At 38.7% G+C, this 25,954-nt stretch overlaps 1 protein-coding gene across 1 annotated transcript; it reads right to left on the reverse strand.

Annotated features, from left to right (window-relative positions):
* Window positions 1-24,128: 24,128 nt before the first annotated feature.
* On the reverse strand, window positions 24,129-24,938 carry LOC149182048 (uncharacterized). Its single transcript, XM_089414439.1, has one exon. The coding sequence runs from the start codon at window positions 24,936-24,938 to the stop codon at window positions 24,297-24,299; it is 642 nt and encodes a 213-aa protein (XP_089270565.1). The 3' UTR covers window positions 24,129-24,296.
* Between the last annotated feature and the right edge of the window lie 1,016 nt (window positions 24,939-25,954).

The following is a 25,954-nucleotide window of genomic DNA, read 5'->3' on the forward strand; positions in this document are numbered from 1 at the left end:
GTCCATAACAAAAAAATTTGCACGAAGACTAAAGACACTTGGCAACCTCTCATATGGCCATGTGGTGCCCTCTGGTTGACCCACATGGTGACCTATGATTGGTCCACCACAACAACCTTTCAACCAATCACTGTGCGCCATGCGCCCTTCCGGCATTGGTCTAACCTGTAAGACGTACGTTTCAGTTAGTTGATGACATTAGCATGACATCATCGTATGGACTATCACGTGCTAGCCATACACTACCCAGTCAACCCGACAAGTTGACACTTTACTATTTGCCAAAAACTTTAGAATGTGATAACTTACTCGTATGAAGTCAGATTGAGGGAATTAAAGCATCATTCGAATAAGAGTGATGATATCTATCACTTGCCACTAGTTTCAAGTTATTTTGAGCACTTTCATTTTTTAGCATATTTTTTATCGCCTGGATCAGGAGATATTTTACTATATAACACAAAATTTAATTCGTAATGTAATAGACACAACCAGAAAAAGTGGTTTGTAGAGTAGAAATAATGAATATTTTATGGATTAAATACTTATTATTATACAATATTATATTAAGTGTATTTTTAATGTTTTTGAAAAAGTAGTGTTGCGTTGGAGAACAAATGTGATGCAGGAGCATCTGGCTAATAGGGCAAAGACAGAAGCAAGGTTGACATGGTTTCTGAAGAGGACAGAGAACACAGTTCGCTGGATGGATAGTATATCTGTCTTTATTTTATTTTACTTTCTTTTTTTAATTAAAGTTGCCTAAGAATAATGTAATGACTTTTAATTAGGAGCAGTAGTAATTAGTTAGAATCGTTGTTTCCAGACAGTTACATTACTGTTGTAAAAGCATGAAAAGAAAGTGTGCTAGCCAGCTATGAAAAAGTTCCACATAAGAAACAACTGATGTAACCAACAAAACAAACCAACAGCAGTTACAAAACCGTTTGAAAACAGTGCTACTAAAGGAGGGAAACAGGCCCATTACAGGGTTCGACTGTGTATGAAAAGAAACAGAGAGAGTAATATAATTATTCTATGCACACACAATCCTACAGCGTCCTCAATGGTTGTGTAACTTTGCTAATAATTTATTATATGAATACTGTCGAATGTACTGCTACAGGTTCTGGACCAAGAGAAGAAGATAAACCAGTTGGATGACAAGTAACAGCACGAATCAATATAACCAGATAATTAAAAGACCTCGTAACAGGTATGTGAAATTACAAACGCAAGACTAATCTATTCCATCATTAAATTCATATGGTTACAATAATACAGTCGCCCAAATTCATCATACATTTACATATTGTCCAAAGTAGAAGACAGAACTCAATTCACAATCGTGGGTAATCAACCCTAACAGCAGACAGAATCCAATTCCCGTAGGACCCAAAACCATAGCCAACGTCGTGCCCAACGACCAAAGAGAGTTAAGTATAGACAGAGAGTAGCCTAAGGCCACAAATAAAGTTCAGCCCAATAAAATCGAAACACCCATACAAGCAAGCTACCAGACAACAGAGAAGCTACCCGTGTTTGCCCAAATAGCTGAGAGCTCAAACACCGAAACCCTCGAACGGTTTCACCTGCAAGAGAGCGACCAAGAGTGGTTAGGTTCCAAGTAACAATACCAACAAAGCGAAAAGGAACTGAAGAGAACGAGAAACGAACCATAATGTCACAGTACCTGTCCGGCGGACCATAGCCACAATTCTACCACGAAGTGACCCTCCTGCTCACGAAGGAGCCGAGACATCAGATACAGGTAAAAGAGGATTGCAAATATCCGGCATAGAACAGAGACTTACTGGACGAGTTGGCAGAGAACCCAACGGAGAACGCCGCTACCGGACTGCCGAAGTCTGTGGAGAAGCTGAACCAATACTGAAAGAAATACCAAGAATTACACAGCTATCACATAACTTAAACCCTCATGAGACACAAACAGCGATGCATGGAGGCGGAGGCCCACTCAAATAGAGCAACTGTAACCACTCACGAGATACAGACAGCAACGCACAGAGGCGGGAACCATTAACAGAGCAACTGTAACCGCTCACGAGACACAGACAGCAACACACAGAGGTGGGAACCCATTAAAGTAAAACCCCAATTCACAGTAACAGCCAACATGCAAGCCGAAGAATAGAGTTATGCAAAACTTACCAGAGCCTTAATAAATCGCCGGAAGAACAGAAGCATTCCAGGCCGAGAGCTAAACGACCGAGGTCGAGAAGGCAACCAGGAGCTCACAACCAGCAAACCGGGCAGACAAGCCTCAGAAAACCACAACCAAAACCACCGAAGCTGCAGAGCTCGCAGAGCAAATGACCGGGAGAAACAACGAGAACCAAATGAGCGCGAAGGAGTAAAAACCCCAAACCAGGGCGGGTTCGTAGAATCCCGAGGAGGGACAGGTGTTCAACGGGCAAGCAATCAGGGTACAATCACTGTAACCCAAAATCAATACAGCACAGATTACAAATCAACCAACACATATATCCAAAAACCTTATTATTATTATATTCATTGCTGGTACATAACATTATCAGCGCATTGACGGCGGGACCACGTGGGCTGGCCCCATCAAGTGGTATCAGAGTAGCATTTTAAGGAAACAGAGGAAGATGGAAGTACAAAGACGAGGACGAGGAAGAGGTGCACGCAGAGTAGCAGACGAGGGCTTGAGAGAACAGTTGAGAATCCTTACTGCTCGCTTGGAAGCAGTAGAGGCAGGTAGGCGAAGAGACCCGGAACTTGGGGATGATAGTGAAGAAGAGGCAGCAACTGCTACAGATGGGTCAGAGGAAGAAGCCCCAGAGTTAAGACTGTTGAGATCAGTATTGTTAGCTAGCAGCAAACCCAAACCTGAGATCCCTAACTATGATGGCAGTCTGTCCGCAGATGTTTTGCTAGATTGGGTAAGTGAATTAGACAAATATTTTGAAATGAGGAGATCAGTGAGGACAAAAGAGTTATATTTCCTGCGACTAAGTTAAAAGGACACGCTGCCTTATGGTGGGATAGTGTCCAAGCGGACAGGAGACGAATGAACAAGTTACCAATAAGAAAGTGGCCAAGGATGGTGGCAAAACTGAAGGGCAGATTTTTGCCTAAAGACTACCAGGTTGAACTTTATCGACGAGTGCAGAATTTAAGGCAGAAAGGTATGACTGTAAAGGAGTACACAGAGGAGTTTTATCGTGTAAATTTACGTGCTGGTTATACGGATGATACTCCAGAAAAAACAGCGAGGTACGTGAATGGCTTGAGATTGGAAATACTAGATGAGATCAGTATTCTCTCTCCACGAAATATAGAAGAGGCCTTTCAGAGTGCTGTAAAGGCTGAAGAGAAAATTAACAGGAAACAGAATAACAGGAGAGGGCGAGGAAATGGCAGAGGACGAGGACAGTCCTACGGCAGAGGGAGAACTGCCACTAACAGCGAAGAAGGCAGCAGTTCCAGAGCTTCAGGGACAGCAGAGAAGGGAGATAGCACCAGAGGAGGTCGGCCATATCAGCGGGGAAGAGGAAATGGTCGCGGAAGGGGGACTAATGTCCAGTGCTACAGGTGCCATAAGTGGGGGCACAGATCCTTCGAATGCCCGGAAGCTGAGCACGCTGGCCAGAGGGGAGCATTTGTTGCGCAGCCTGAGGAAGCTGAAGCACAACCCCGGGAGATAGAAAACGTGGCAGAAACAGGAGAGGCTTTAGTTTTGAACAAAGTGTTGTTGAAGCCAGCCAAGGAGATGGCTGAACAGACCCAGCGAAAGGCGCTGTTTCGAACAATTTGCAAATCACATGGAAAGTGCTATAAATTGATCATAGACAGCGGAAGTACAGACAATTTAGTTGCCACCGAAATGGTGGAAAAGCTAGGATTGAAGTGGCTTAAGCATCCCACACCTTACAAGGTGTCGTGGCTACAGAAAGGCCACCAACTATTAGTTGATGAACAGTGCGAGGTTGAATTTCACATTGGCAAATACCAAGACACGGTGGTCTGCGATATTATGCCAATGGACGTATGCCATATACTTCTAGGGAGACCGTGGCAGTATGATCGGAAGGTGACGCACGATGGGAAGACGAATTGTTATAAATTTGTGAAAGATGGGATCAAACATACGCTTGTACCCATCAAAGAGGAGGATGTAGCAGAACCAAGTGGAACAAAAGCATTGTTAATAGGAGGAAAACAGTTTGTGAAGCAGATTGAGGAAAATGAGGTCAATTATGCGATTGTAAGGAGGACAAAAACGATGTTGCTGAACACAGAAAAGTCAGAATTGCCTGCAGAGATTCAGGAGCTGTTAAAAGAATTTAAAGACATTGTAGTTGACGATCTACCAGATAAGTTGCCTCCCAAGAGGAGTATTAGCCATCATATCGATTTTATACCTGGAGCAAGCCTACCGAACAAGGCAGCGTATAGAATGAGTCTGAAAGACAACGAAGAGATTCGTAAACAAGTGCAGGAGTTGTTGGATAAGGGACTGATCAGAGAAAGTTTGAGCCCTTGTGCGGTACCAACAGTACTCGCACCTAAGAAGGGTGGAGAATGGCGAATGTGTACAGATTCGCAGGCTATTAATAAAATCACTATTCGGTATAGATTTCCCTTACCCAGAATGGACGACATGATGGATTGTCTTAGCGGAGCAGCTTATTTCACGAAGATTGATCTGAAGAGTGGTTATCATCAGATCAGGATTAGAGAAGGAGATGAGTGGAAGACAGCTTTCAAGACCAATGAAGGGCTGTACGAATGGCTGGTCATGCCATTTGGATTAAGCAACGCTCCTAGTACTTTTATGAGATTGATGAATGAGATGTTAAAGGAATTTATTGGCAAGTTCGTGATAGTTTACCTTGATGATATCTTGATTTTCAGCAGAACGAAAGGAGAACATCTTCAACATGTTCGAAGGGTGTTAGAGAAGTTACAGCAGAACAAACTGCTGATAAACTTAAAGAAATGCACTTTCCTGCAGAAGGAGCTGGTCTATCTGGGGTTTGTAGTTGCAGAAAATGAATTGAAAATGGACCCAGAAAAGATTGCAGCAATCATAAATTGGCCGTCACCGAAGAGCTTATTTGAGGTACGTAGTTTTCACGGACTGGCAAGTTTTTATCGGAAATTTATTAGGAATTTCAGTGAAATCTGCGCGCCGATGCTAGAGACCATCAAAAAGGCCAGTCAGCCTTTTTGTTGGACCAAGGTGGCAGAAGACAGTTTTCAGCTTTTGAAGCAGAAGATTACGGAGAGGCCAATCTTGAGGCTGCCTGATTTTAATAAACTCTTTCAGGTTCGGTGTGACGCAAGTGGAACAGCTATTGGCGCTGTGCTCAGTCAGGAAGACAGACCAGTGGCATTCTTTAGTGAAAAACTAAATGAGAGCCGGCAGAAATACTCCTCGTATGACAAGGAATTTTATGCCGTGGTCCAAGCTTTAAAACATTGGAGGCACTACCTGCTGGGCAATGAGTTCGTATTATTTTCTGATAATTCGGCATTACAATATGTAATGCAGCAGCACAAGTTAAACCATAAGCACGCCAAATGGGTAGAATACTTGCAGAGTTTCACTTTCATGTTAAAACACATAAGTGGGCAAGCCAATAAAGTGGCAGATGCCTTGAGCAGAAGAGCTTTGCTCTTACAGGAAAGTAGCATACAGGTGATGGGGTTCGAACATCTGAAGGATTTGTACCAAACTGACACAGATTTCAAGGAAGCTTTTGAAGCCTGCCAAAATCCCGTGTTGAGGAATGCAAGCCCATGGTTAGACTATAATTTACAGGAAGGATTATTGTTCAGAGGTGGGCAGTTATGTATCCCGGACTGTTCGATGAGGGAGAATATTGTACGGGAGAAGCATAGTGGTGGACTAGCGGGACATTTTGGCATCAACAAAACTTTGGAGCAACTTGGACATTTTTATTATTGGCCTAAAATGAGCAGGGATGTACAAAGATATGTAAACAGGTGTAAAGTCTGCCAACTAGCGAAAGGACACAATCAGAATACTGGACTTTACACACCACTACCTGTTCCAAGCAGACCATGGGACTCAGTCAGCATTGACTTTGTCCTAGGACTGCCTAGAATGCAGCGAGGATATGATTTAGTAAGGGTGGTGGTAGATAGATTTTCGAAAATGGCTCATTTTATTCCTTGTCGGAAAACCAATGACGCCACGTACGTGGCACACCTGTTTTTCACGGAGGTTGTTAAACTACATGGCCTACCTAGATCTATCATTTTAGACAGGGATGTAAAATTCACGAGACACTTTTGGCGCACCCTGTGGAAAAAGTTGGGAACACAATTGAATTTCATCTCTGCGTATCATCCGCAGACTGATGGACAAACGGAGGTGGTGAATAGGAGCTTGGGAAATTTATTACGGAGTCTACTTGGAGAAAATTCACGGTTATGGGATCGAGCTCTCGCTCAAGTAGAATTCGCTTATAACGATTCACCCAATCGTAGCACCGGACACAGCCCATTCCAGATTTTGTATGGCATGCATCCTCGGGGAATACATGAACTGCGAGATTTGGGAAAGTTGGAATGGAGAAGCGCGGATGGGGAAGACTTTGCCGAAGCAATGAGCGAACTTCATGAAAGGGTCAAATTAAGATTGCAGGACAGCGTACAGAAGTATAAGCAACAAGCAGATTCAAAGCAAAGAGAAGTGCAATTTAACGTTGGGGATGAGGTTCTCGCACACCTACGCAAGGAACGGTTTCCTAAGGGCACGTATAATGAACTAAAATATAAGAAAATTGGTCCATGCAAGCTCTTACGTAAATTTTCATCCAACGCTTACGAGATTCAGCTGCCACCTGATATAGGCATATCACCTATTTTCAATGTGGCGGATCTGTTCCCATATAATGCCCAAGCAGAGGATGACAGTGTGGTACGGCCAGAACGGGACACCCAATTTGGAGACAGTTCTTGGAAGAAGCAATTGCCTTCGGCTCAGTCCCATGAGATTGAAGGGATCCTCAGTACCCAGGTAGCCAAGAAGACATGTAGGAAAGAATATCTACGATATCTCGTCAAGTGGAGAGACCGTCCAATGGAGGACAGCTCATGGCTCGACGCGGCGCAGATACAGAAGGCTGGCTATTCGGTGGAGGAACTCATGGAACGGAGCCATGAATTTCTTTTACCCCGGGAGCCTGATGCAGGAGCATCTGGCTAACAGGGCAAAGACAGAAGCAAGGTTGACATGGTTTCTGAAGAGGACAGAGAACACAGTTCGCTGGATGGATAGTATATCTGTCTTTATTTTATTTTACTTTCTTTTTTTAATTAAAGTTGCCTAAGAATAATGTAATGACTTTTAATTAGGAGCAGTAGTAATTAGTTAGAATCGTTGTTTCCAGACAGTTACATTACTGTTGTAAAAGCATGAAAAGAAAGTGTGCTAGCCAGCTATGAAAAAGTTCCACATAAGAAACAACTGATGTAACCAACAAAACAAACCAACAGCAGTTACAAAACCGTTTGAAAACAATGCTACTAAAGGAGGGAAACAGGCCCATTACAGGGTTCGACTGTGTATGAAAAGAAACAGAGAGAGTAATATAATTATTCTGTGCACACACAATCCTACAGCGTCCTCAATGGTTGTGTAACTTTGCTAATAATTTATTATATGAATACTGTCGAATGTACTGCTACAGGTTCTGGACCAGGAGAAGAAGATAAACCAGTTGGACGACAAGTAACAGCACGAATCAATATAACCAGATAATTAAAAGACCTCGTAACAGGTATGTGAAATTACAAACGCAAGACTAATCTATTCCATCATTAAATTCATATGGTTACAATAATACAGTCGCCCAAATTCATCATACATTTACATACTGTCCAAAGTAGAAGACTGAACTCAATTCACAGTCGTGGGTAATCAACCCTAACAGCAAACAGAAGCCAATTCCCGTAGGACCCAAAACCATAGCCAACGTCGTGCCCAACGACCAAAGAGAGTTAAGTACAGACAGAGAGCAGCCTAAGGCCAGCAAAGAAAGTTCAGCCCAATAAAATCGAAACACCCATACAAGCAAGCTACCAGACAACAGAGAAGCTACCCGTGTTTGCCCGAATAGCTGAGAGCTCAAACACCGAAACCCTCGAACGGTTTCACCTGCAAGAGAGCGACCAAGAGTGGTTAGGTTCCAAGTAACAATACCAACAAAGTGAAAAGGAATGGAAGAGAACGAGAAACAAACCATAATGTCACAGTACCTGTCCGGCGGACCATAGCCACAATTCTACCACGAAGTGACCCTCCTGCTCACGAAGGAGCCGAGACATCAGATACAGGTAAAAGAGGATTGCAAATATCCGGCATAAAACAGAGACTTACCGGACGAGTTGGCAGAGAACCCAACGGAGAACGCTGCTACCGGACTGCCGAAGTCTGTGGAGAAGCTGAACCAATACTGAAAGAAATACCAAGAATTACACAGCTATCACATAACTTAAACCCTCATGAGACACAGACAGCGACGCATGGAGGCGGAGGCCCACTGAAACAGAGCAACTGTAACCACTCACGAGATACAAACAGCAACGCACAGAGGCGGGAACCATTAACAGAGCAACTGTAACCGCTCACGAGACACAGACAGCAACGCACAGAGGCGGGAACCCATTAAAGTAAAACCCCAATTCACAGTAATAGCCAACATGCAAGCCGAAGAATAGAGTTATGCAAAACTTACCAGAGTCTTAATAAATCGCTGGAAGAACAGAAGAATTCCAGGCTGAGAGCTAAACGACCGAGGCCGAGAAGGCAACCAGGAGCTCACAACCAGCAAACCGGGCAAACAATCCTCAGAAAACCACAACCAAAACCACCGAAGCTGCAGAGCTCGCAGAGAAAATGACCGGGAGAAACAACGAGAACCAAATGAGCGCGAAGGAGTAAAAACCCCAAACCAAGGCGGGTTCGTAGAATCCCGAGGAGGGACAGGTGTTCAACGGGCAAGCAATCAGGGTACAATCACCGTAACCCAAAATCAATACAGCACAGATTACAAATCAACCAACACATATATCCGAAAACCTTATTATTATTATATTCATTGCTGGTACATAACATTATCAGCGCATTGACAGCGGGACCACGTGGGCTGGCCCCATCAAAATGTGTGGGACAAGGAAGGGAAATGTTCATACATTGTGTGGTTCTCTCATTTCATTTGCATGTTGGTACATTAAATGAAAAAGTAAGCACATGTGTACTCGGTGAATTTAATGTTGAAAGAACTTATATTTACCCACAACAATGTTTTCTATTAATCAAAGTATAAACATATGAGATGATAAAAAATCTGAATGGCAACTTTATCTTCGATACAAATATTTCATAACATGTTTCGGATGTAAAATAGTAGCAGGTGGTGATTTTTAGAGAAACGATTCAACAAGCATTTGAAATAGCTACTATTGTGAGGAAAAACATTATTTAACATCAGAACTCATTCGGAATTAAAAAAAAAATGACTTCAAGTGAGTTACACAAGTCAAGGAATAGAAGCTCTCTTTTGGGACACTATGAACCTCCACACACATTACGCTAATTACTTATCCATCATTTATAATGCATCGAGACTCCACATAAATATTTGTCCTTTCAACATTTAATGCACTGACTACACGCATGGAGAAGTAGCTTCACCTGCACAATGAAAGATTCTTCTTCAAATTAAAACAAAGATAAGCCTCATCCACGCAATGAAACCATTCATTGTAAGATCTGAACAATGAAATAGCCTTGTCCAATTATGGTTTAAGACAATACAACACGAGCTCTTTAAATTCTTATTTTCTTCCTCCACACAATGGAAGAATTTTATTATAAGTCTCGTACAATGAACTTCTTCAAACTAAATCAAAGGCAAACTTCCTCTGCATAATCAAAGCTTTCATTTTAGGATCTTCATAAGGAAAAACTCCTATCAATATTATGTTTACAAATTTGTTAAAAAAACTAACATTTCTAGTATTTGGGTCTTAACCCGTAATATCTTCCCCTTGCTATGAAATTCAATAATATTGAATGCATATGAACATATGAAACATTGCACCGACAATTTTTATGTTCCTTGTTCTGCATACCCGTTCTCCGACACTTGTTACTATTACCCATGTCAAAACCATTACACATGACACACTCAATAATTATCAATTGAACATACCAAAGATAACCACCATTACATCCATTTACTTTGCACTTTGCTACTGCTTTAATATCACTGATATACGTGCCATAAGAAACATAAATTTACCATATAAAATATATACGAACCGTTTGTGATCATGACAATCAGCTAAGAGATTGTCAATAATAAATGTGAATAGAAAATCGTCCAAGGTGAATCCATTTAAAAGTTGGAAGTATTGTAGATCTTTTGTATTTATGCACTACTACTACCAACCACGAATTAGTAGTTTATGCCAATAGTTAGTAGTTTATTCCAATAGTTATATGTTCAATGCATTCATCTCCAACATTTATTAGCTATCGATAACAAATAACATCACACTACATTTCTCTTACACTACATATTAGCTGAGAATATGATCTCATACAACCTCAAGTTTAGATGTAACAATTTATGTAAGCAATAGAAGCTCGGAAAATACTCTCAAATTTTAAGTGTAATCTACAAAGAGAAAAAGTTACATGCTTTTCTATGTAAAATACATGGTAAAATCTCCTATCGATATGAGCAAATAGGTTATTTTCAATCTCCACTAACGATTTCAAATTCTTGTTAACTCGTTCCCTGGAAGTCACCACCTATTAATTTTTTGCCTGTGACCCATGTCACAAAGTCTCTGCATCAGAGATAAATATGGCATCAAGATATTTTTATCCTCCCAATGTATACCCTCTGGTTAACAAAAAACACTGATACCTATAAATATCAATTCTCCTCAGCATGTATTATGTCATTGCTCTCCCTAATAATTCTAGAACTTACAAAATTGCATTACCATCAGTTCAATAATAGTAATGTTCCTCACACACACTAAAAGGAAACTTAATTGAATATTCGATAATCAGTATTTAGTTCAGTAATGTAAGAAGCAAGAACAGATGTGCGGAAGAAATTTTCTGACAGCAAGATTGCAACATTGTGGATGAAAGTTTTTGTTACACTAAGAATTAAAGTTTTTGTTCCTTTCTCCACACATCCATTCTCTCACACAACACTAACTACTCACACGCATTTAAAAGATGCTTATCACAAATGCATATAGTATTCAGATATTATCTGCAAAGAGAAAACGTTACACATTCTAATGTTTGACAAACATAATCAATCAACTAGAGTTCCTAAAAGATGATAAAATGAGTTATTTGTATCACTGAAAATATCATTTTTTCCTTAATATACTAGCCATTTCAAATGCTTGCAGACTCTTTTCCCTAGAAATCACCACCTGCTAGTATTTTGCATCTGAAACATGTTACACAAATAAAGTTGCCATCAAGATTTTTTGTCGTCCCGATGTCTATCCTTCAATTAATATAAAGCACTGTTGTGGGTAAATATTAGTCCTTTCAGCATGCAATTCAGTGACTACACACGTTTTCACATCTTTATTCAATGTACCGAATAAAATTTTCTTTGCACCCTCGTTCTCCCGCACATACCCTCTACTTTGCGCATCCTTCACTCCACATAGATTCATAGCTCTATACAACTGCTCTTCCACATAGCTAAATCTATAAAAAAAAAAAAATAGAAAATAATTTAAAATTAATTTTGTGTTTAGGAAATAATGTCCCCTCTACACCCCTTTTCTTCTACACATACCCCATCCTCCGCACATTCTTTATTTCATATAGATTCATAGTTGTATGCAATCCTTGCTCTCTCACATGTACCTTGTCCTTCATAAATTCTTCATTTCACACATCTAAATCTATAAAATAATAAAAGATAAACACACTAATAATATTTGTCTTGTTTTAATGCCAATGGACTAATTGAGGAAATCTTTACACCCCCATTCTCTGAGAGAACTGCCAATGTATCAATGTTTCTCATCTTTATTCCACACATATGTTCTCTTGCAAAACACTACTTGTTCACACGTATTGAGAATACACTTAATCTAATATTATAAAACAATAATAAGTATTCAGTCCACAAAAGATTCACTATTTCTAGTTTGCAAATTGCTCTTTCTAGTTATGCCCATTACATTCCGAATTAAAGTTTTTACTCCTAGTTATAAAATTTATTTTACAACTACAAAATAAAGTTCCCTATGCACCCCCATTCTCCTACACATACCCATCCTCTACACATCCTTCATTCTGCACGTATTCACAACTCTATGCAACTTCTCTTCCGCACAACTAAATATGTAAAAGTTTTAAATGGAAAAGAGTTTAAAATGAATTCAGTATGTATGGGATAAAGTCCTCTCTGCACCCACTGATCCAGGGGCATCTAACCTAGGGTAACTTCTTTACTAAAGGGGTTAGTTTCTTAAATTAGGATTTAATTATTTATTGTATTTTCTTATAGTCTTGGGAGAAAAAGAAGATTATTGTAAATAGGAGAAGGTTTGAGAGTATTGTAGAAGAATTGAGAGATTTGTGGGTTAGTTAGCCCTTATCTACACATAAGTGATTAGATGAGAGATTTTATATGAGAGATATTTTGGGAGTTTGTTAAGAATCTAGAACCTACTTTGGTTTCAGATCCACTTGTATAAATCTAAGTGAACCCATGTGGCATGTAAGTAGGAGTGAGAGTGAGGAATGAGAGGCCAAGAGTTCTCTTGTAAATATCTTATTTCTATTAATGAATTATTTCTGAAATTTTTATGCGCACACATATTATCTGGTTTTCAGTTCTACTTTGTGTGTTAATTATTAAGTGCTAATTATTAAGTGCGGGCCCTATGTTATGTGCATCATTTTCTGTATCAAACTTGGATGAAAATTGTTCTGTGTAGAGAATGTATTTGTAAGTAAGCATGCTTGATGGTAAAATATGTAAGAGTTGTGTTTGAATATGAACGTTGTTAGCAGTTTGGTAACGTCGTAATAGAAGGTGTTTTCATGTTAAAGGCTCCACAGAGTATGCAAAGCTTGTGAAGACAACCTGCAGAGCCTTGATATGGATTATATTGATCTCACTACCAACCGTGTGGATACTACAGTTCCAATAGAAGAAACTGTGAAAGGAGATGCATGATGCGTTGTGGAAGACTTGCGTGTGAAAGAGCATCATTGTGGAAGAAGAGTCATGCCATTGTGAAGAAGAGGTGGGTTATAATTAACAACCATGATAAGAGCGCAAGTGCTTAACATGGAAGTTGTTTACATTGAAGTTCTTATTATGCCTGTGCGAGAGACAAAAATTTCATTTAAAGCTGCGTTGATAGGATTAATGGGAATTTTCTATAGAGATACATAGTTTCAACGCAGAAAGAGCACTAATTACCCATGGAGTGTGCATATGAAGAATCACATTTGTGGAGGAAGCGAACATCTGCATAAAGGAAACTTGCCTGTGGAGAGCTTGTACCAAGAAGAATTTTCTGTTGAGGGAGAAATGAGCCCAGCAGGAAGGCATTGGAGAATATCATTGTTGAGATCATCGTGTTTAAGGAAATTTCAACAGTAGAGAGATTATTGCATTAAGAAGGGATCGTTCGCTGTTACTGTGGAGGACCATTGAGATCATTGCATGGGAGCAGAATCTGAGAATTGTTGTCTGTCATTACCATTACCCTTGAGATCATCGCCAATACTTATAGAAATTTGCAATACCATCAAGTGTGACTAGTGAAGGGGCTATGAGGATGGATACATTTTTTATCTAAATGTAATCATAATTTTTTTTTACAGTCAACGATCATCGGAGAATGTGCCCAAATTCAAGGAGACTATGTGTGAAGTAAATTTATTGCAAAGTGGCTAGCGCGGAGATTTGTGTGCTAAAGCTAAGAGTGATCAACCAGAACCAGCGTATAAAGGGTCAGAAGATGACTATGTTTTGAAATTCTTTAAGGATAATATTTTTCCATATAGTGAGTGTGAAACAAAACAGAACCTGAGAAAATATATATATATATAATAAAATAAAATAAATAAATAAAAATTTAGATTTCCTTTTGCATGTGGGAATAAAGTTGAAGCCAGAACCTGAGAAAATATATATATATATAATATATAATAAAATAAAATAAATAAATAAAAATTTAGATTTCCTTTTGCATGTGGGAATAAAGTTGAAGCATTGTAGATTGTGTGATGCTCAGGAAATGTTGGCCGCTACAGGTGAGAAATCGTACCCCTGGGAAATATTGTTGTATTATTACACATTGTCGTATAAGTTGGATTGTTTTCATTCATTAAATGACCAGCGTTCCAATTTTACAATTTTAAAGTGGTCACCCAATGAATTGAAGAGACGTTACAATTATATGTGACACGAAGAAAGAAATTGTAGTATATGTTGAGAATGTAGATTTTTCCTCCTTAATAGAGTGAGATGTCATTCGACAAGAGTGGATGTCAAAGCTATGCATGGGAGATATAGAATCTGGTCTTATTAACGAGTTGAATAAAGTAAGGAGATGAATCAATAAGTTGGATAATAAGTTGGATGGTACGTATAAGGAAGAGAATTGAAGCGGATAGAGAGTCGCAGTTTTGGATGAAGTAGTCTATCGAATATGGAAGTCTGTGAATAATTTATTTATTTTGAAGACTATAACTGTCAATAAATAGATTGTGTTCGTTGATGTTTTGTTTTCGTTCAAGCCTGCATGAAGATGTGCACAACAAAGGAGCCACATGATTATTTCACATTCCTTTTGCATCACAATGGGATAAATTAAAATCATGGATGTATATAATTCTGTAATATGCAGTGACAGAAATTTATATAACACGAAGGGAAGAAACATACTTTCTTCAAATGGCTTTTGTTTATTATTTTAATGCACTAAATCATGAGAGAGACTTAATATGAATATTTATTAGAGAGATTTTAAAGAATTATGAGAGGAAGGATTATGTGATAATTCTTAGAGTGTGTTATTTTTGGGGCTTTTGTAAAGGGTGATATCATAATGGATTTATTCATGAAATATGATTTTCTAGTACAAAGTTTAGAGAATGGAGTTGAAGTCTATATGGAAACATGAAAGTGAAAATTAAAATGTCTTTTGTAAGAAACATAATGAATTTGGAAGTCATAAAGGAGTCGTTGAGTATATAGAAAATTAAATAGTAAAAGTCCAAGTTAAAGTCAAGTTAAAGTTATTTATGTGTTGTAACAAAAAGAGTGCATTTTCGATTGTACCCAACGTACAAGGTTCATTGATGTAAAGAGTTGACGTCAAATTAGAAGTCTGGAGTCAAAAGGAAGTTTAGAGTCATAAGTCAAAAGTGCATTTAAGTTTGAGTCAGTAATTGTAGTTGGGTGCATGATCAATGGAGCCTGACACCCAAAAGTCTATTCAATGTACTTGCATCAATGGTATATTACAACAAATGAAGGTGCTTGGAATAAAAATTGTAGCAACAAGAAGACAGAAATGTGGCAAAAATAAGAAATAAGACAAGTATAATTTCTCAGCAAGTAATTACAATAGCCAAAGAAGCAAGGAGTACTCAAAAAGAAGTTTCAAGTGAAGTGAACCATTAGCCAAGTTTGGAAGAGATAAATTGGTAAGGTGTTAGTTTGATTGCAGGTTACAGTGAACAAGGTGAAGTGAGCAGAAAAAGGAGATGAAAATGACTATGGTTATTCATTTGCAGAATTCAGAGAAAAACCACAACGATGCCATCTTGGTGTAGGTGATGAAGAGTTCAAGAAAGAGATTGTTACGTTGAAGTAACAACTTGACGTGTTGATGGAGCTACTACAGAATTAGAAACATGGATGGATAATGAAGAAGACAGTTAGATGGCCATTCAAACAGTTAAGCAAGGAGACAGAAACACAAGTTGAAAGCTTTGTTAATGTAAGTGGAAAAACTACAGATAACTGAGATTATTGTATGAATTTGTGAACCGGAACAAGGATCGATGCTTGGTGAAGATGATGATGATGATGAAATGAAATATATTGATATGAACATGGGTTTGATTCCCCCATATGGCACCACCAACTGTTTAGAATATCAACATAAAGACTTGAGGACAAAATCATCTTTCGAGACTATAAAGCCTTATTTTTTAAATCTAACAATTGGTGTGTGGATGCAAGATGTGTTGTAGATGATGGACATGATATTAATTTTATTTCATGCATAGATGAAGACTAATATATTGAAATGATTTCTGAAAGAGGCTGTAAAATGCTTATGTAATGTGAAGCCGAACTACAATTTCTAGAAAAGATGTTAATGAAACCTAAATACAATCAAGTTGCGGATAAAGAAGAGAAATGTTCAAGTAGTAAAATTGTGGAACCTGAGATAAAATACAATTTGCAATTTAATGTTGAGGATTCAATTATAGAAAATGGTGATGAATATGAATCAATGTTCCAAGATAATAATAATAAACTTTAGTCGGATACTAAATTGGATGATGAGATTGACAAATTAAGAAAACTAATGGAAAAATCACATAAACCAAGATACTACAAGAAGAGGCATCAATACAACAACATGATATATTTGAATACTCGAGTATATATCATCAAAGGAGGAGGAGAGTTGCAACACAAAATCTGGAAACCTGGTGAATTAAAAGCAGAACAAGAATAGACTAAAGTTTGGGATCTAGGAGGAATTTAATCAGTTTATGAAGACATATGGTCGATAGACCATGATTTTATTTTGTACCTAGGGAGTCTGATGTAGGTGCATCTAACCTAGGGTAACATGTTTACTAAAGGAGTTAGTTTCTTAAATTAGGATTTAATTATTTATTATATTTTCCTACAGTTTTAGGAGAGAATGTGAATTACTGTAAATAGAAGGTTCTAGAGCATTTTGGAAGAATTGATAGATTTGTGGCTTAGTTAGCCCTTATATAGAGATAAGGACTTATATGAGAGATTTTACGGATCATGAGAGATATTTAGGGAATTGGTTAAGGATCTAGAACCTACTTTGGGTTCAGATCCACTTGTATAAATCTAAGTGAACCCATAAGGCATGTAAATAGGAGTGAGAGTGAGGAATGAGAGGTCAGTGAGTAGCCAAGAGTTCTCTTGTAAACATATTATTTCCATTAATGAATTATTTCTGAGATTTTTATGTGTATACATATTGTCTGGTTTTTAGTTCTACTGTGTGTGTTAATTATTAAGTGCAAACCCTATGGTCTGTGTGTCAACCCCTCTCTCCCACACACACCATGTCCTCTACACATCCTTCATTCTGCACACATTTATAGCTCTATCCAACTGTTGTCTTGCACAACTAAATCAAAATATTTTTAAATGAAATATTAAAAACTAAATTCACTAGCAATACGTGTCAAAGCACTAACCAAAGAAACCCCAGCGCCCTAAAGGACCTGCTCAGATCATTTTTTCAATGACATTGTTAGAGCACTCACTAACGCAATGGACACTCACATTGTGCCTATTAAATAAATTCATTTCCTCCACACATACCCCGTCTGTCGCACATCCTTCATTCCACACAGATTCATAACTCTATGCCACTTCTCTCCTGCTAGCTAAATCTATGAAAGTTTTAAATAGAAAATAGTTTTAAATGTAAAAGAATAAAGTCCCCTCTACACGCCCATTCTCCCCCACATACCCCTTTGTCTGCTCATCCTTTATTCTGCACAAATTCACAACTCTATGCAACCCCTACAATCAATGTCGAAGCATTAATAAAAGAAATATCCCCCCTTCTGGTCATGTAAAGGACCTACTCAGAGCATTATGTTAATGTCAATGCAATAATACTCAATGATGGAATGGTCACTCACATTATGCCTATTACATTTTGAATAAAGTCTCTTCTTTCACACATACCCCATCCTCTGCACAAATTCAGCTCTATGCAATTACTCTCTCACATAACTAAATCTATAATATGTCAACATTTTGAATCCCAAAGGGGATCCATCATTAGGACTTCTGAATGAATGATAGAAAAGCTAGAGTGGAAGATGAATACTTAGGAAATTCAGGGTCCACTACTCTTATTATAATTTTAATCCTAAATGTCTCCAGTAAAGTGATCTCATTCCATGTATTCCTTGGAGGGGATACATGGAACGAGATCACTTTACTCGAAAAATTTAGGATTAAAATTGCACAAAGGGCAGTGAACCTTGAATTCCATATGTATTCATCTTCCACTCTGGCTCTTCTATCATTCATTCAGAAGTCCTGATGATGGATCTCCTTTGGGATTCGAAATGTCGACAAAGTAAGATTATTACTGTGGATACTTTGAAATTTAACTCAACAAAAATTAACCACAGAAGTTTGAAATCCAACATAAATCTATAATAATTTTAAATGGAAAATAATAAAGTCCCAACTACACCACCGTTCTCTCATTAAATTTGTAAATGTTTTAAATGGAAAAGAGTCTAAAATTAATTTATTTTCTATGCAAAAAAGTTAAAATATATTTGGATAGTTTTATGTGTTTTATGAATTTACCCTATCCTTTGCACATCTTTCATTATGCATCGATTCACAACTTTGTCCAACTATTCACCTGTGCAACTAAATCTTTACAAGTTTTAAATGGAAATTAGCTTAAAATTAACACTGTCAAGACTTGTCTTGTTGTCAGCCTCACAGTATTAAACGAAGGAACGTCGCCACCCTTGCTAACCCCCCCCCCCCCCCCCCCCCCCCCCCCCCCCCCCCCCCCCCCCCACCCCGTTCTCCCATACATACTCCATCCTCCACACATCCTTCATTCCGCACATATTCATAACTCTATGCCACTGCTCTCACTCATAGTTAAATCTAAAAAAGATTTTTAAATTATTTTCATCCTTGTGGAATAAAGGTGTCTCTACACCCTTGATCTCTCGCATATACCTTGTTTTTCACACACTAAAGCTCCGCACAAGGAAACATAATATAATTAATTAGAGATTTGTTCAGCCCCCTGCCCACCTATGAAAAGGACCCTCAATTGCATCAATTTTGTCATCATTGAATAGAATAGTAACATAACAGTGTCAGTCTCAGTGTCAAAGCACTCACCAATGGAATACTAAAAAAAATAGTGTTTTTTTTTTTAAGCGAATTTCCAGGCATTGACAAATACCAAAAATAAAAGACCCTCCACTAGGGGAATTATTTCCCATTAGAGCTCCCTCAACCAATCTAAAATTGGAGATAAAATTTACAAAAAAATTATAAAATTATTTTTGAATTTATGGAAAAATGGAAATATTAAACATTTTCTCCAAACTTCAGTTAAAATTGCAAAAACACATCAAAATAATGCACAATCAATGCACTTTGACCGCAAGGAAAATCTTATAGTCCCTCACCAAGCCCAAATTAATAACATTAAATAACATTATTTTAAATTTTTAATAAAATATAATTATTGATAGCTATTATTTATAATAATGACATGAAAAAAATTATATGTTTATTGAATAATTGTATCATAAGTGAATTAATCAATAGAAAATATACATATTACAAGTAGGGATTTAAAAATAAGCGGACAAATTGATATTTGACTTTTTTTAATTATAAATCAATTTAATTTAATAATTATACATTTGTGTTTTTTAGGTTGCAAGTTCAAATTCAAAAAAGGGGAAGAATATATACATTCATATTTAGTATCATTATAAATTTGTTCTATCAAATAAGTATTATCTATAATATTATAATAATAAAATAAATTAATGTGAATTGTCATTATAAATACTTAATCATATTAAAATCTAATATAATTATTATTAGATAATATATATATATATTTTGTAATGTTTGGTAAGACCATCCATTTTCTGTTATATGTATAAGGCAAATTTACAACACATAGTTTTATTAGGTGGCCTCAACTCGCCCCGAGGGGAAACCAAGTCTGTTGGCCACCGGTCAGCATTATACGCCATCCAAAAACAAATTGCTTCAGTCTTTCTAGCAAGCCTAGGTAAGTTTCAGTCTCATGTCCAGATACTGTATAACTATGACAACTGACATAAACTGGAAATTTAAATTCTATCCACATAAACAAAAACTAAGCATAGGGAAACTAATCTTTCTTGACATTCTGCTCCTTAGAGTCTGAGGCTACAGGGGCAGGATCTTTAGCAGTTGCCTCTGGCATTCCAAATAGCTCCACGATGCAAGGGATGTGACGGACAATACGGTCAATCCTGATGTCCTGTTTGTGCAACTGAAATAGGATTTTCTCCATGTCTTTTTTGTAATTGGGTAGGCATTGCATTGTAACTTCCATCCCCACAGAAATTTTCTCCATTGCTTTACCAAGCAGACTTTTCATCAAGAAATAAAGATACAAGGTGTGTTTGAATTACGTATTTCTACCTCTTGTATTCCCTGGGTCAGGAACCATTATCCTCCAGACTTCTATCTCATCATCCCGGTTCCATTTTGTGTTTTATTTAATCTTCCCCGTCATCAATCAGCTTACAAATTCCTTCATCTGTTTCATCCTTGTATGACGTGGTTGCCTCTGCTATGAAGTGCTCAACATGCTTGCGTCCCCTGCAGCGTACCCTCGTGCTTAGTATTTTAGCTACCCAGGGGTCCGAGCCCTTGTTGCCATGGCCACATTCACATTTTGCTGGAGCCATGCCCTGTTCCTCTGTGCCCTATAGACATTCCAACATCGTTAGCTTCATCGCTCCATTCACCTCAACCCGACACGACTACAAATGCCTTGCTTCTCTGCCCTGCCTAGCCTGCGACGGGTTAAGGTATCCCTGTGCCCACAAGTGGCCAGGGGAATTGGGTTTCGAGCGAGGTTCACCCCGCTTTTCACCATGCCTCTCCCCCTTACCAAGGTGCAGTTGTTAGTCATCCCCTTGTGGCCGTAACCAAGCCTTCAGACTCAACTAGAGCTAAGAGTTGCAAGTGTTGTCATACCTGCATGCCCCTCCCTCTGCCAGGGATATCCTACCCAGGTTCTGCTCGCCCCTCTGCCACTCATGCCACCCGGGGTCCCTAACTACACTCTCACTACCATGCATATGCAAATTGCCGACACTGCTAATGTCTTGTCCCCCTACTTGCAGCTCTTCCTTGCCTCGCTCGGCTACACTCGCGCCCCCCCCCCCCGGTGCCGCCCGGCGTGACTTGCCCTTTAGCCCCAATACCCCTGGTTTGAGCATATAGGTAGAATCCTGTATCTCGGCTCAGCCTAGTATTGTTCATTCCAGTGCCAAAACTTTTGCTTGAAAGCAATATAAATACGACACAAAGTCGAGCCATGGCCCCCCCTTGCCTCCCCTGGTTTCAGGCGACCTCTTACCTCTCCTTCCCCCAATGGAACCCCCACTGGCGCATGGAATTACCACAAGAACCCGACCAGAACATACGAATTAAACTAGGGTGAGACCAGACTACATACCAGAGAACCATCGCTAGCCCGCAGATGTAGCTTCTCCGCCTCTCTTATGCTCTGCACTGCCTTCCGTCTCGACTGCAAAATTCACCTGCCCAGCATGTCGAATACCCTTCTCATCTCCACCAACCTTCCTTATTCCTCTCTGTGCCACCTTACGAGCCCACCTCCCATGCATTCAAGGCTAAGAACACCGCACTCCTTGCCTTGAGCATGTGGGGGGCGGCTGTAATAATCGCGGTTGTACTAACCATGTCACCTCAGGGTCTGTCTCCTCTGACACCCTCTCTCATCCCAATCAGGAGACTATTAGATAATATTAAATATCACGTAATTATCTTAAATTTTATTTATTAATTCATAATTATTTTAAATTAATTAAATTAAAATTAAGTAATTGCATACATTTTTAAAAGTTATTCAAATTTTAATATATTAAAAATTAATTTAAATAATTTTTTAAATAATATATTAATAAAAAATAATTTAAATAATAATAATTAAACAATAGTGCAATTCAGACATGTGACTAATAACAAAAAAATAGAGACATTTGACCAAATTAATAGCATGTTTTAACTTAGAAGTATTAACAAGTTTGAAATGTGTGCATTGTGTTTGGGCTATATAGGCTTAAGCAGTTGCAATATTATGATTGATAATGGAAATTCTGTGAATAGTATGAGTATATCGTTATCATATCACAAGAACTGTTGAGCTCTCGTCGTCGCAAAAACATGGAGCAAAAGTTGATAATTTGTATATAATAAAATTTCAACACGTTTTGTCAGTTCTGCTCATGCTTTTTTTATCATCTCAGTGCGTCACAGAGAAGAAAGGCGGTTTTCAGTTTGGAAGAAGGCAACTGACATCGGGCTGACCGGACACAGTGCAGGTTTGGGATAACTATATAATGGAACTCAGAAGGAGGGGTCTGTGGAGAACAGAGAGGGGCGATCAAATTTCATGGGTTGGGACTTTTTGCAAAGTACAGTACGGTTGTTGAAACTTACAAATACATGATGTTCTCCAGATTCTCTTTAAACAAAAAAAGCTGGGTTCGGATTCTCTTTAAACAACAAAAGCTGGTTTCGGAACATATGGAGAATGAAGTTCCCAACTAAGATCATCTTATAGACCTGGTTGGTGTGGCTTGACAAAACGCTTGACAAAAATATGATTTGGGAAAATCTGTAAAAGAAGGATATACATGGACCAAGATGGTGCTTACTATGTCATAACTCGAGACAAATTTACCTCTACCGCTGGAATGCCTGATTGCATCAGAGGGATGGCGTTGGACTTTTCTTTTTTTAATTTCCCCTATAGAATTTACATCTCAATTGAACAGTGTCTGTGTTGGTGGAGCGTGAGAGGAAGAATACACCAGCTTATCCTTCTTTTCATTTTCTGGGAATTATGGAGAGCCAGGAACGGAAATATATTTGATCATATTTCCATGAACACTCATAAGATTTGCTCCAACATTGCGACTTGGATGGGCACACAAGATATAAATCCGTATAAGGATAAAGACCTGAGTTATCGATATATACATCCATGCATTCAATTTCATGCTAGTTATTTTGATGGCCTTATGGAGCATGGCTTTGGACATGTCACAGGAAACAATACAAATTACACTGGCACGGTGGCACTGCAGAGGTATTATTATTATAATGTCTACTTTGGTTTGCAAAAGAATTTTCTATGGAGACTATTTACATATATGGAGATTTCAAATCTCATAAATAAAACGTTGGGGAATACTGCAAGCTGACTTAACCACATACACGATCTCAAACAATTCTTTGCACTGGGGAATACTGTTTTTTGTCGACCAAACTTTAAGGGCTGGCTTAACTACATACACAATCTCAAACAACCCTTTGTGTACATCACTCTCCGAACATAACACATATTAAGGGAGTCTAATACTGGTTGATTCTCTGCCGAAAAGGGGTCTTTCTGTAGCCACTGCCACAATGCACTTCCAATTCCTGGTGAAAACAACACTTGCATAAAATGACTCCATTCCACTTCCATAGATTTATCCCGTCTATATCTATTCAATTTGCAGAATATTTGAATATACTTGACTGCATACTGAGACAGATAATCATTATAACAGTAGGTTTATGATTTGGTATTTTTTGAACTTTTACACTTTGAAATGTTTCTTTTTGGGGTGCATTATAGTTATTGGACATGGAAATTTCCTTTGTGCATTATAGTTATTAGACATGGAGATTTCCTATCTCACATCTGATTGATTAGATGTAATCTTAGATGTAATGTATATTTGTTTAATATTAACTGTTTATGGTAAAATATATATATAAACCAGTTGTTTTTTTTCTTCTGAGAAACAAAAATGCGTCAGTATATATATATATAAACCCGTTGTATTTTTCTTCGGAAAAAAAAGCTCGTCACAGAAAACTGAAGTAACCGAAATCCTAATGATAATAATTTGAACACGTCATTCCAATGGGGTTTTGCTGCACAAATAGATCGATTTTAAATCTAACTTATATCGTGACAGGCTCCAACTTAATCCATTTAAAACAAACTAAATTTATTTATGTGGATTTTCCATAGACATCATAAACTGAGACGAGCATTTTTTTCCCTACTGTTGGCCCACAGAATCCTTGCGATGTTATCAGTAATACTCAAATAAAACACAAATACATGACGACCTTATTATCAACGTCCGGAATATGCGTTTAAGGAGTTTGCTTATAATAACCATTGTCGGCAACATATTCTGCGTTGCCAATGCCAGAGCCCGCTTCGTAGCCATTCCCGTTACGGGAACCAGTGAAATAGCCACCACCATAACCTGATCGATAGGCGCCATTACTTTCCTTACGTCCACCGTAACCCGACTCGTATTGATCACCACGTTGCCCATAGCCGGCATTAGTGCCATGCCAATCAGAGCCAGCGCCCGAAACATAAGCTTCGCTGCGGTACCCAGAGCCAGCACCCTTAGCGGAGCTCTCTTTGTATCCGGCACTAATGTCGTTCCCGACCCCCACATTTTCTGAATAGTACTCACCAGCTTTAGCTGAGCCGGAACGATACCCGCTCCCGGCTTCTCCATAGCGGGCTTCGCTCCCAGAACCAGTGCGGGAAGCCTCGCTGTCGCCATATACGTACCCATCAGTTAGGCCCAAAAAGCTGCCATTCAGGGAGATGGTTATAAATTCAAAGGCGGATATATTCTTTCTACAGGAAACTTTGGGGAAGGGTGAAGAAGTTGAAGCTGCTCTGAACTCAATTTTGCCGAGCTCGCATTTCTCAGCTATTGACTCAGTAGGACGCTCCGGAGGTATGGCGATAGGATGCAGGGAAGGGAAATTCATGATCACAAATCAATGGGGTATGAAGCATGCAATGGGCATCGAAATTCAGTCTCCAGAATTTGCCTTTCCCTTAACATTGATTAATATCTATGGTCCTTGTCAGGGAAGATTATCTTTTTGGACAGACTTTTTGTCAAAATCGGTGGTGAAAGACAAAAATCTTATCTTGGGCGGAGATCTGAATTTTTCAATTGGTAGGGCGGAGGCATGGGGGCCATAAGCTAGAGAGGACTCACTCTCTGATTTTTTTCACAATCTTCTAATCTCTAACAACTTGATAGATGCAAATCCAAGCAAGATCAAGCCGACTTGGAGAAACAGAAGAGTAGGAGACGCAAGAGTTGCAAAACGACTGGACCGTTTCCTTATAAACGAAGAGTTATCCTCCAAAGTGTCTTTGTTTAGGCAATGGGTCGAAGAGGGAGGACCCTCGGATCATTTTCCAATCTATCTAGAAATTTCCAGGCCTCCACTTAAGCCGGCAGCACCTTTCAAGTTCAATGCTACATGGTTGCAAGAGGAATCCTTTGAAAAACTGTTCAAAGAAACATGGCAACACCCAGTCAGGAATACAACCGAGGACAAGGGGTTTTTGTTTATGGAAAATTTAAAGAGACTAAAGAAAGCTTCTATAGAATGGGCAAAAGACAGGAAGCAAAAACAGAATGAAGATTTAATTAGGATCAAAGAGGAATTACAAAGGCTGGAGAGCACAGAAGCTGATAGTTATGCAACACAAGAATCAAAGGAGAAGATCCTTTCACTGGAAAAACGACAATCCCAAATTCTTTTGGCAAGAGAGGAGGAATGGAGGTTAAAGAGCAGGGCGATTTGGCTCAAGTCAGGGGATGAAAACACGAAATTTTTCCATAACTATGCAAAAGGAAGGAAATCTGTAAACACAATATGGAATCTCAAGAATGAAGAGGGTAGGGAGATAAAGACGTTTGAGTCCCTTTCAGCGCTTGGACAAAGGCATTTCCAAAGCTTGTATACAGACCAAGGAGAGATTACAA

Source organism: Pinus tabuliformis, chromosome 3_2 (genome assembly GCF_031772625.1).
Source record: "Pinus tabuliformis cultivar Carrire ecotype Pingquan chromosome 3_2, CPIR1, whole genome shotgun sequence".
Lineage (NCBI taxonomy): Eukaryota > Viridiplantae > Streptophyta > Pinopsida > Pinales > Pinaceae > Pinus > Pinus tabuliformis.